Genomic DNA, 13,939 nt, shown 5'->3' with positions numbered 1-13,939 from the left:
CACACACACACACACACACACACACACACGGAATGAGAGTGATAAAAGACAGGCGACCACTAACTCCGAAAATAGTCTATCTTATTTAATCGGAAAAAGTGTTGCATTAATCACACATATAATGTGATTATGACGATAATGCCCATATTTCCTAGAATTAGTCATTTATTTTTTTGTTAAATTACACGAACTATAGAAAATATGTATTTCCTTCGTATATTATACCTATCAGTAAAAGAGTTCCTTCTAAAAAAGAAGTTTAAACGATCTAAAATTGCATCCTGGATTGGTTTTCCGGTGCAGACACAACGTGGCACGATATGTTGCTGCAAAGCACGCAAGGCGAGGTCGAGTGAATGACGATACAAGCGATAGCTTCGCGGCGAGATCCTCCACACCCGTATCTCTGGTGACTTGCTCATTGCCCTTTGATGGAAAACTTTAATGAATACAAAAGAGTTTTCCACGAAGATATATATGCTTAATTAATTATAAATACGTTTAACAGACAAAGCAGAAAAGTTATTAATAAAGAAATATATACTGTTTTAAAACTTTTGTGTTTTCCTATATGATTTTCTTAGAAAAACTTTTTAAGAAAATTTCTTTTTTCGAAATTTTTTCGTGAAATAAAAAATAACCGATATATCTTAGCTTTACAACTTGATGGTAAGAGCAAAAACATTTACATCTACCATGAAACTGACGTATTTTGCAAACTATTAAAGCAATTATTATAAGCGCATGCTATCACTTCTCGTGAGAATTATAATGTAAAGATGCACAGAGTTCAGAAGAGTGTGCCGGCATATACTTCTGATTCGTGCTCGTGACAGCTTAAATTTTTTTCGCACATATCACATCGGGAGCTTATTTCCGCGCTTATATCCGTGCGAAAAACGTATCTGAGATGTGCGCTACCCGAGGATCTCTGATCTTATTCCGTAGAACGTAGAACGAGAATCGATGGAGAAAGAAGAGACGTATTTGCTACCGTTCAACGAAGCTGTGCTCGTGCTTTGCAGGATCGTTTATTGAATCTTGCGTGGAAAATGAATGGAATATAAATTGATCTCTGACGCCAAATCTGCGCGGCATTTCAAAGAGACACGGTTAGATAAAAAGTACTAAAAGTATTAATTAAAGCGCACCGTAAAGTCGAGTTTCTCGAATAGAATATAGAAAGTATCGGCTTTCATTTGCCGGTGATTAAATTGCTATATAAAAACCTTCCGTACAGTACTGAATTTTTATTATTAAAAAAATACGGTTGCTCTCTCTCTCTCTCTCTCTCTCTTTCAAAAGAATTTTTTAAATACAAAAATCTTTAAATACACGTTAATTCTTATTTCTGAATTACGAACTGCGGATTAAAACGGATTCCCACTGAAAGATGAAAAAAACTGTACTTGTTCCGTCACTAATTGCATTACTCTGTAATCAGCGAAATACAGACAAAGTGGTACACGACAACGCACACTAGCACAAGGTAATGAAAATAAAATAAAACAAAATTAAACTAATATTATTAAAATAAAATTATAAGAGATAAAAAAATGTAAAGAGAATGAGAAAAGTTAAAATAAGATAAAAATTGGAATGTGTCTTTCACGGCTTTGTGAATTTTTTTCCCTAATAAAGTCTAATGTCATATATGTGCTATTAATCAGAATGAATGAATTTGCCAATATAAAATTGTATTATATCATGGGAGAAAATCTGATTTGAGCTATTGCGTTGTGCTTTCAGCTTTCAGGCGATGAGTCGCGCCGGCTTTGCGCCAGTGGTGTGAAGGCACCCGAAAAGGGCGACATGGAGGCTGCGAATCTCGGTGTAGCAACCTACGGCTCGGTCGTGTTTCAGCTGAAAGATGCTCATCTCGAGGCAAATGGCATCTGCGACTTCGTCTTTCGCGCTTTGAGAGTCATCAGCAAGACGATGACGTTCACTATATGTCTGACCTGTTTGTCCACTGTGCCTATTTTGATGTTCATCTTCGGTGAGTGAAGAGATAGAGAAACACAGTTAGACGGATAAACGGTTTTAATTAATCCCGGTTGCGCGAATCGAGAAAGAGGTCTTTGACTGGTAAGCGGGCACGTATATATGGATAATTTAATCACAAGAAAATGTGTTCAGATAGCATAATGAATATTATAGATATAACTAGCAACTGGATAAGTGGGTCGAAAACGACCTCACTGAAGTTTCAGGTCGATCCGTTTTACACTTCGAAATAAAAAGACGATCGATACCTCTGGTAGTATATCTATACTTAAGAACTATAACGACAGAGTTTCGTGAGACTTATTGTTAGGGGAAAAGGCTATATAGCCTGACTACTCTTTGATCTATGGCGCTTTTTAAAATTCAATTATTGGCTAGCGCCACTTTTTTTCACTCTTTCATCATTTAATATCTTTTTTACCTTGCTTGTTCTCAATACGTTATACTTTCTTGATATTGCTTTTAACGATTATTATATGAATATTTTACATGTAAAAGGATATGCTTAAAAGAATAATGTAGAATGAGTGATTAAACAAGATGTTCTTTTTAATTTTCTTTGTGTTGCAATAAACTTCGCAAAACCTTGTAGCTTTTTTTGATGTAAATTTTTCTCCATTACATATCTCTTGGGAGAGTTAGAGCTCTTTTATTGCCTCTTTAACCTCTCTTAAGGGAATAGCTTTACGTATTGTCCGACAAGGATAATTTTGCAGATATCAAAGAAAATTTTTAACGTAGTACCCGTCACTAACGCTCTGCATTTAATCACTTTTCTTTCTTCTACTAATCTCAAAGTTCAATTTGTTAAAAATACAGAGTCTGATAACGAAAGATGATTTCCTAAAATATTTCACGTGAAAGACATCAATCAGTGTAAAAGATAAGATTTTTTTTATCAATGCCTGGCAGAAATATGTTCCGCGTTGCCGTCAATAATATAAATTTAGACTTGTTTGAGGTAAATAAATTGTTAAAATTTCTCTTCAGAGAAGAGAAGAGAGAGCGAGTAGATTTATTAGCTGACACTTTCTAAAGTTTGTAATGTCAATTAATCATATTGCTCGTAACATGACATTACGTAGTATCACCTATATAATTTCGTGGGTGCAATTTCGTCATTAAATATTACTCTTGCTATAATCTTTGTAAATATTTAATGTATAATATTTAGAATAACATACTTATATTTTGAAAATTAATGCAATTAAATTTAGTGTAATAGGATTTCGGGACAAATTAAAAATAATTTGTCTCTCAGATAAATAAAAGAGTCCTGTTTTTCCTATAACTTCCTGACGTTGTAAAATTCAAAATAAAATCCATTTTAAACAATCTGTAATAAAATATATACTTTAAAATTTATAGAATAAAATTTTATTTATAAATTTGCCATTTAATAAAAAAAAACATTTTAAAATTAGATATAATGTATTTTAAAATACGTGATATATAAAATTATAAATAGAATTCTATCTTAAAATTTGATGCAAATTATGGATCGTCTAAAATAAATTCAAGACGTAAATAGTGCATTGTTTTCTCTCCCCTTTATCATGACGTAAAGTTTCGACCAACAAAATGCAAATATTTGATCAATGTTCACAGCGATACGTCGGAAGATATTTGCGATAGATAATTCAAAGTAAAAATAAAATCTTATTTCTACCAAGAAACCTTTTGACACTTTATGAAATATCTATATGATATCACCAAAATAAGATTTTTTAATTCTCGATGGTATTTTATTCCTGTGTAATTCTTTTCGCAACATTTGGGTACATATAATTTTAATATAACTAAATTTTAACGCGATAAATCTCTTAAGTTTCTATCACGCAAATTATAACACATTTCTTCTTCCGGTTAATTCGGTTGAAATTCCACGAAATATACGATATCATTTCCGAGCTAATTAATGCTACCGGGATTACGACACGCGAATCGCTAGCGTGTTAAGCTTGCAGCATGCAAGTATATTTAATTTCTCGGGCATAGGTTACTCGCGCAGTAGGGAGCATAGACGCACAACCTGATTTAATATAAGTCCGGTGCATTCACCTTCTAACGAAGTCCACCTGGTAAGAACGTGCAATCGATAATAATGGCGTAGGTAGGTAAACCGCAAAAGTGGTCGCGAATCAGTGATTCCAAATACTTAATCTTTCGTAAATCACGATCCAAAAATGGAATAGAAGTCACCGATTGCGCCGTGCAAATTTAATGAACGCATAAATCTAAAGGTTAATTCGAGTAATGTCAAGCATATTGAGTTCCTGATATATTGAAACGCCGCTGTTCAAAAGATTTCTTCATCTCGTATCTCATATCGAAAGAAAATAAATAAATATGAAAGAAAATAATCGATATATTACAATTTCCGATTGATTGCTTTTCGATAAAATTTATCTACATGGAAAGAATGTCTTGTTGGAGTACAGAGATCTGAAAATAACTTTGTTAAACTATCAAAATAATTATGTAGGATGCTCAAACTTGATGATAATGTTGCAAAAAATTTTGATATTCTAATAACTAATTTAAGCGTCTTACATAATTATTTTGATGATATAATAAAATTATTTTCAAATATCTATATATATAGCTAAATTTTTAGTACTTCAGCAAGACCGATCTTTCGTTATACATGTTATATATATAATTGGAGTTCATGAAATTGACTGATTACAAAATAATGATAATAAAGATACAAAGTTAAAATAATATAAAATATTTCCTTAAGGTTTTTAACTTTTTAAAAATAACATAGTGTCTCTCTCTGTACTTACTAAAGTATGTAGGGCGACGATATTGATTTCTCATCGCAACGAATGTCACGAAATAAATTCTTCGAAAAATTGTCGAGGATTATGCTGTAGCAGAAAATTAATACATATACAAAAGATGTACATAATAACGAGGTACACATTACTCAAGTTACGTTGAGCAGCGGAGAACCTTCCGTGGTATGCATGTTATCTTAAGTCGAACGTCGAACCAGGACGTGATACATAAAATAGACTCTAGGCAACAAGCAATTAATGCTAAATTATTCTTCAATGGCGTTGGAAAAAGTGCAAAATAATGATGCGCGTCAAATATACGTTAGATCTTAATTGATGGACAAGAATATCAGTTAAGGGGCGCCTTTTCCCCTTTTCTATTTGAAGAAAAAGAACAATAAAAAGAACTCGTAGTATACTAAATGAATTATAATAGTACACCATGTATTATTTCTTATTACTCAAGCTATAAAGTATTTGGGTCATGAATATAAAAAGAACAGGCATAAAAGGAAGACGGTGTCATAAAATGTTTACTAATGAAGCAAGTTCAAGCGAGAAAATGAAAAGGCAAAAGTCATATAATATCAATTATCAAGTTTATTACTATATGTCGCACTTATGAGCAACGTAACATGGAAATTTTCATATACAGGGTATCCCATTTTAAATAATGCATTAAGATTTCTCGAAAACTATGGTAGATACAGAAAAATGTTTCAAACAAAAGTTGTATGGTTCGGTGGGAGACATAAGAAGGTACCATTGATTTGACTTTGGGTGGCGTTGTTAAGGTCACATCGATTTTTTTAAATGGAACACTATATTTTTGACGCCAGAATTTAATAGCTGATGTCAAGAACTTTTCAAAATACTATAATAAAGTTATTTTTCATTAAGTACTTTTCGAGTCATAAGCCTTGAAAGTTACAGTACCGCAAAGTTACAGTAGCATTACGAAAGGTGTCCGGCTAAAACCTCTTGAATGTTGTTCAGGATCATGTCCTGGATAACATTTGTCAAGATCAAAACCATTGGAGATTATTCCTCTTATTTTCATTTTTGCACTAAGAATTCATTTTTACGTAAAAATGAATTCTTAGTGCAAAAATGAAAATAAGAGGAATAATCTCCAATGGTTTTGATCTTGACAAATGTTATCCAGGACATGATCCTGAACAACATTCAAAAAGGTTTAGCCGTCGATCGGACACCTTACGTAATGCTAATGCCGGCGGTACTGTAACTTTCAAGCTTTATAACTTAAAAAGTACTTAATGAAAAATAACTTTATTATATGTAGTATTTTGAAAAGTTCTTGACACCAGCTATTAAATTCTGGTATCAAAAATATAGTGTTCCGTTTAAAAAAATCGATGTGACTTTGACTTGACTTTAACGACGCCACCCAAAATCAAATCAGTGGTATCTTCTTACGTCCCTCTCCGAACCATACAACTTTTGTTTGAAATATTTTTCTGTATCTACCATAGTTTTCGAGAAATCTTAATGCATTATTTAAAATGGGACACTCTGTATATCTTATATATGTTTAACATAACAATATTTTACATTTTATATTTTAAAAATATAAAAAATACATTGTGTATTAATTTTTGATATGCGCGATAGGTTTTTTTGAAACCATATCGAATTCAGATCAAACACGAATAAATAAAATAGTATATGAATTATAGTTTGCATTTGCCTTTTCAATCTAAATTTTTATATTGCAACGAACGGCGAACGTGTCGAAAATCAATATTTTAATTTATCTTTGCAGGTATGCAGTTCATTAAGGATTGCCCTAAAGAGCCATACATTCCCTTGTACATGCTGATCGGTGGAGTTTTGGGCGCCGTGCGTATGTTTTGGGCGCTGTATTCACAGATACGCTCCCGAAGGCCAGAAGTCTCGTCCCATTCCGCCAACAGACCACACGTCTCGCCTATGAAATTACTCTCCATAGTTTTATCGTGCTTCCTGGTCGCGTGGTTCGTGTTAGGTGAGCAAGAAATTTTGTCCGAAATTGTACGTGACGTGTTATATTTCGCGCCGGCAACCCACAAACTTTCGGAGCGTTAAAGCCACAGAGAATTTACTGAACGAGTACAAAGCATAAGTCAGATTAGGAAAATACATGTTTCATAACACTCGGCTCTATGATTCTATAATAACTTTATGGAAACGCGTGATTAAATATTAAAATCGTTATGTACAAGATAGACAAATTATAAATAAATAATGATCAAATTTCGTACTATTCTAACATTTTTTTATAAGTAAATATATTTATAATAAAATAGTTTTTGTTTTATAATCATTTTTAAATAGTTTTATTTTCTTGTCTCTTTGTTTTCCTTATTGCTTTTTCTGTTTTTATTTCATTATTTTAATTATTCACATTTCGTTATATTTCAACAATGAATTTAAATTTATTATATACTATTTTCCATATATTTCATAAATAAAATTCTCCGAGATAATTCACGAATTCAATAGAAACCTTCTGCGTATTAGAGTTGAACGTAAGGACTTTCAAGAACTTTGAATGAATGAAGTGGCGTACAAAGCTCCAGAAACAATTCCGTCACGATATTATTACATCATTCCACAAATTACAGCGTGTTATGTTTAACCTCCTTACATGTTGATCTTAATTGCGTAGTGCTTTCTCATGTTATTCCTATCAGCGAACTTTTACGTTGACAAAAATATCGGTCAAGTAGCTGAACTTTGCTTATATTTGTACGTTGCAATAGACGGTTTTAAAAACATATCCTATCTTTAGCGATAAATGAATCGATATTAAAATGCGCTTTAATAGTAGCACTATTAATGAAGAGTTCATTAATGATGTCGCTACTAAAGCACAAGAGTCGTCATTTTTTTATAAATTATCGATATAAATTATAGAATATTGTGTTGCGTACATATATCGATGGATTAATTAGACTTTACATTTTTCTTTTATTCTAGTTTTTTTTAAGTTTAATTCGGATTCACGTGAAATGGCAAAGAGTGCGAAGTGTTGGAAATATACTCACGTAAATATCCATATTGCGAGAGAAAATTTCGGGATTAAAAAATTCATTATTTATGACAATTTAACTTTATGACTGTTCGTGATGAGGCACTGTCGTGCAAATTTACATTTCGTACGGCATGTGACAGTTCGTTGATCGGGATGCAGGGTGAAATTGTAGACTGTTTAATTACTTAGCATATAGATCGTTATTTCGAAAATTTGTTGATCCCAATACAAAAACAAGATTTTGATCAAAACGAAGTAAATACGAGGAAAATTCTTCTATGTATGTTTTACAAAAATCCCACGATATATAATGAATTAAATAATTTGATAACTTAATAATATTTTACTTGATTTTTCCCTCATTGTTTAGGATGCTGTCCCATGGCACAGATTTTTCGCGTAATGCGTATCACGTAACCAACTAGAGGCGTTTTCTGTTACACGGAATTTTATTTCCATACCTTATGAAAAATTAAAAAGTTCGGTAGCGTATACGATAACTAATTATAAGTATTTTTACATTCTTTTAAATTGTTCTAACAGAAATAGCAAAGATTATAATTTATTGATTACGCGAATGTGTAACACTCCATGGGACACACATGGAGATGAGTTTTGCGTAATGCACAATGTCTCTATCTCTAATTAATTACGTGATACATGAAATAGGACGGCATTCTTAAACTTTAAGTTAGATAATTAATTCCTACATTCATCGTTGTATATTATGTTGTTCTCCTTTTTGTTTTAGGACATTACTGGATACTGCATGCAATGTGGCCGGAATACGAATTTTCGTTGTACGCGCCCAATAGGTGGTGTCATAAAACGCTTTATATTTTTTCTTTAGTTCATCTGTTCGTAGTGTACGTGGTTTTATTTGTAATATTAATAGTGGCAGTCGGCCTGGCTTTCTGCAGAATTTTGGAATGCCCTTTACCAGAAAGGTAAGTCGATTTTTGGAGCATAAAATAATTTGTCCAAATAAAATTTCGGACAAACAATAAAAAGATCGTGTTACTTGCAAATAATAGAAAAAATTGAATAATGTTTCTGACGAGATATATTTTTAAAGCATAAAACTTAAAAAAGATATTTAATAATTATTTATACAAAAACTTAACACCTTCGATTATTATTTATATGTATAAGTATTTGTAAATAATTTTCAAATCTCTGTTCATATTATTACAAATATAATAAGCGACAATATAGTCCAGTAAGAATTAAGCTTATCTTTCTAAAATTTAAAATATGAGAAAATAACACCGATGCTGTATGAATTTTTCTTGTAATACACATATAAATATTGTTCATAATGAAAATATAATACGCGATGTTGACCTAATTCTCGTAGAACTGACGATGCAAACTATTTTACGATGCCAAACCTGACAATGAAAAATATTTTGTCCTGGCGGCACCGCGTTTCAATCTGCGTATGTTACAACATTCGATACATTTGGAGAGCTGAGTAGCATGGTCGTGTAACGTGAGGATCATATAAACGCACACCGATCATGTTTCTATTGTCGAAATATGAATATCACTCGCAACTCGCGTTGCGTGTCCAATATGTAATAACGACGTGATTAGAATATTCGCGGCGATTACAATGGATGCGTAAAAACGTTTGAGCTTGCAAAAATATCTATATTACAATTTATCGTTGTTTATTTTATCGTTTGTATTTCACACAAAAAAAAAGGCAAATGCTCAACTTGTTGAAATCGAAATATCTAATAATCACTAACAGAAAATTATTTTCTGAATCGGTTCGAGACGCAAACAGATTCGAGAGCATCTTTTCATACAATCTTTCATACGATCCACATATTATAAGAAGTAAAATGAGACAGGATAAACTTTACACGTAAGGCAACGAACTCACGATCGATAAGAGCATACTCACGCTCCAAAGCGCGCCCATTTTGCTCGACTTTCAGATACAAATAACCACGGCGATCCGTTCGCCAGAATAAAATCCGTGAGAAGAAAAAAAAGTTTGCGGTTGGCAGTGGAGTTAGCGGCTGGAGTTTAGACAGACACGTTCTGGAGGATCTGGAGGAGGAGGAGGACGATGACGACGGTACACAGAGTGACGTTGATCTAAACGAGGACAATTGCGGCAATAAGATCGTGCAAGAGGTGAAGTTTTGCAGCAAAGTGCAGTTTCGCGCGCCGGATATCATCGAGCTGTGATGAATAAATGATGTCGCAATGGAAGGAACGGGAGAGACGTCTTACTACCCCAGCAGCGGAAGGATTCCGGAGACAGGATGCCGGCAAGAGCGATTTGTGAGCTGAAAAACTTTCTCGTGCTAACAAGGATGCTAGCCGCGGGGCTAGGATTTGTGAGATGAAAGAGAATGGCGAGGGGAAACAACGGATAACGAGGTCGCTATAAAGAAAAGCGCCGCCGAAGCTCGAGGGTATATCATTTTCGTGACTAATCGAGGTCTCGACTCCCGACACGTGCGCAATTCCGGAATGGAATCGTTACATTTTCCGCAGAGAAGAAATCCATGTAACGGAAACATATCGGCGAGGATCGGGATCGATTGGGAAGAAATTATCTCTCGACGGATGAAGCGGATATAATGGAATTAAAGTGTGACTCGATTTGTCCCAATTAATTTGTAGAATATGAGAGAGAAATAAATCCTGTGTAATATTTAAACAATATAAAACGAACGACAAGAGTAAAAATGATCCCAGCAATACAATTTTTTCAAAATGTAAATTAAAATATTGGCATCGAGCTATTGTTGTTTTCACGGAAATGTTGCGCATGGCAGGAAGTTTATATAACTTCATGGTGGATTCAACCAAGTAATATTCGATGAAGGAAATCCACAGCGACGAAAGGAAACGGAGTAAAACTTTCATCGGTGAAAGAAAATTACGCAAAGAACGCTCGTAAGAATGATTGGAGCACGTTTTCACAGAAGGAGAGAATATTTTCCTTAGAATTTCATCCCTAAAGCGCCGTGGTATCGATTTAAGTCATGTCCTGACTGCGGTTAGACGAAGAAATCGATACGAGATTCTTATCTTGGAGACCTCCACTCGTATCAAAACAAGGATCTCCGATTCGTCATTCTCACAAATAACACTTTTCTCTCTTTTTGCACGCCAATTAAACGCAGAAATTGAATTTCGAGGCACATATATAACTTAATTCAATTAGAGCGACCAAGCAATATCTTCGTTTCTCCTGGAAACGTTTGTCAAGAAATTCAACATCGTTTTAATATCGATTCGGTGTGAATAATTACCAGATAGGCAATCATAGATCTTCCGATTATTTTTATTTGCTCGACAATGTAACAACCTATTTATTTTCCTGATTTTTATCATGTAATTCTCACAAAAATACAAATATAAACTAAAAAAAATATATTTCTTCTTATTCTGCTATAAATAACTATGAAAACTTCGACCAATAAATATTTTTAAATAACTTTATTCTATAAAACTTCTTGAATTGGAGATCTCGAGCTTAAGCTTTGTAAATTTCTATGTAGATACGTCGCTTTCTATGTAGATCCTTGCACAAACACGACACGTAACAAACTCTACCAACCATGTTTGAAGACTGTTGTTTAAAGACAAAGTTAGAGAAAATTTGCGAAAATCCTACGACTACAGTTTTACAACGGTGTAATGCTTGGCGTAAAGTTGTGGCCCATTCAAACGTGAAGAAAACGTGAATTTGCGATTTGCTTCTTGTAGTTTTCATTTAAAATGTAAATATATCGAATAAGGAAATGGGTAAATGGATTCATCTAAAATAGTTTATCAAATGTGGAAATTCGTATTATTATTTGGAATGCTTGAAGAAGCAAAAAGTTGTGCACAGTGAAAAATCGACACACGGCGAAGAACGAAACCAGGTATATATCGACTTATCGAGCGGTGATGACGACGACGACAACGACGACGTATTTCTGCCGACCGACACGATGCGCAAATCCGCTTCATCGAATCCAAGTCTAGCGAAAATAGTTACGGCAGCAACTGAGTTCCTTTGCTTAGTGACGGAAGTGATACCAAGATTATTTGTCCCGGTCATTCAATGTTCTCTGTCGTGAAGATAACTCGTATAGAATTTTGCGTGCGAGAAGTACGGAATTTAATGCTTGCCCGAGAGAATACACAACTACAATTCGTAAACGTGTTAAAGCTTTCGATCGTTTTTCTTCCAATAATATCGAGCAAAGGTAAGTGGACTTAATTAAGAATGCTTTAATATAAAGCAGAGTATATAAACTGGAGGAGACATTATATCATCTTTTTTACTTCGTTTTTTTGTCTTTCTTTAAGCCAAATTATAAAAACCGTAACTTTTTAAACCAATTTTTTTTCAGGGAAGTATAAATAATATTCAAATAACAGAGGCGTTCAACCTTTGCATTTGTACGAAAAATTTTTAATATAATTTTTCGCTTTATTATTCGCCAAGTGTTACTTGTAGTTTTCATTTAAAATATAAATATATCGAATAAGGAAATGGGCTAAATGGATTCATCCAAAATAGTTTGTTAAATGTTTGTGATCAGAATTAAAAACATCGCGTCAAAAAGAACCAAACGCATGTTGGAACGTGTAGCTGCCTAGCCGCGTATACTATCGATCATTATACTAATTTTAACGCAATCAATTAATAATATATTCATCATGAATGAAACTTCGACCATAGACATTTTGTTACAGACAGATTTTTCTTTCTCTTTCTCTCTCTTTCTCTTTGCACTCAACTGCACGCACTAAAAAAAAAGATATAATAGTAATAACCATAAAGGAGATAACTATACAAGTTTCATATGGACAATTAACGTATACAATTAAATAAGTTATTGTTATAAAAAATAGTTTATTCAATTATGTACTCGCATTAATTCTACATATTAAACTTGTAGTTGTCACCTTTATAGTCGCCATCATTATGTTTTTCTTTGATTGTGAGTCCAGTTATATTCGCATACTACTTTTTTATAAACATTTGTACCGAATATAACGTTACCCACAGATCGTTATCATTCTCGTTTCATTCTTCGAATTTCACAGAACAGCAATGTAAATTGTAAATAGTATGATTCTGTCTCTCGCGTTATCATTCAAAGGATGGGGTGCAATTAATGGGATAGAAGTTAACGAACCAATTAACGATGCGCTCAATGTTCTCGTTGAAATTTTACTTTGATTCAGTACTCAAATACATTTCTTTCCAGACAATTAACTATGTATTTTTTTGAAGATTATTTTTAATCATTTCCCTCATAAAAGAAAAAAGAAAAGGTGATTAAAGCATAAAAATAAAGATTCAGCGAAAGAGATTGTATTGATCATTCTGATTTTATAGGAATGATAGACGAACAGAGAATAACAGAACGAGTCGAGCCAAGGTTGAAAGCTTCTGCTTCAAATAAGATGTAAAAACTGATGGGGTACGATCAGAATACAGATTAAATTGAGCGAAAGTAGGTCAGAGAGCGGGTTCCTGAGTAAAAATGCGATTCACCCTGCGATCCCTTTCGTTCGTACGGATATTATATGCGTGGAAAATTGTGACGCGTTATAAAAGTTATTAATTATATATACTTAACGAAACGGTACGCGTGTAAAAATATAACGGTATAAAAATACTATCAAATGTAAATACTCGTAATATACCATTATTTCAGTTATTAAAACATACCGTGTAATACTTACCGTTTTAATTTACGATGAAATGTACATCTCTAAATTTGGAGGCTTTATAATTAGGCTAATGGTTACATTTCGTTCCGCCGACATACGAGCGTGTAATGCGCGTTATGCACGCGTCTCGAACATCCTGCGTAAAGGACTTCGATCCAGGTATCGTCCTTTTGCGATTACGACGCGACCGATCGCGCCTCAATGCAAAAATATGTCGAAGAAAAAAATAGACCAAGAGAAAAGGAGAAGAAAGGAACAATGCGTCAATTAAATCAGCACGTCAACAAGCTTCGCTCCAAGCGTTGAGAGCGTCTCGCGAGGGCTGATTTTGCATTGTACATAGATACCGAGAGCAGTGATTGTAGACATATAAAGATCAGACATTAAATATTTGACTCCTATAACGTCGACA

At 33.5% G+C, this 13,939-nt stretch overlaps 1 protein-coding gene across 1 annotated transcript in view; it reads left to right on the top strand.

The window, feature by feature from the left end:
- Positions 1–10,284, top strand: part of LOC108728503 (peptidyl-prolyl cis-trans isomerase CYP95) — a 37,503-nt gene extending 27,219 nt beyond the window's left edge. The window contains exons 5-8 of the mRNA XM_018457070.1: positions 1,750–1,999; positions 6,574–6,795; positions 8,576–8,771; positions 9,771–10,284. Of these exons, the coding sequence (XP_018312572.1) occupies positions 1,750–1,999; positions 6,574–6,795; positions 8,576–8,771; positions 9,771–9,780 (678 nt within the window). The 3' untranslated portion in view covers positions 9,781–10,284. The remainder of the gene's footprint in view (positions 1–1,749; positions 2,000–6,573; positions 6,796–8,575; positions 8,772–9,770) is intronic.
- Positions 10,285–13,939: the final 3,655 nt, after the last annotated feature.

This window comes from Mycetomoellerius zeteki, unplaced genomic scaffold, assembly GCF_001594055.1.
Source record: "Mycetomoellerius zeteki isolate Tzet28-1 unplaced genomic scaffold, Tzet1.0 scaffold62, whole genome shotgun sequence".
Taxonomy (NCBI): domain Eukaryota; kingdom Metazoa; phylum Arthropoda; class Insecta; order Hymenoptera; family Formicidae; genus Mycetomoellerius; species Mycetomoellerius zeteki.
This window is presented reverse-complemented; position numbering and strand designations above follow the sequence as displayed.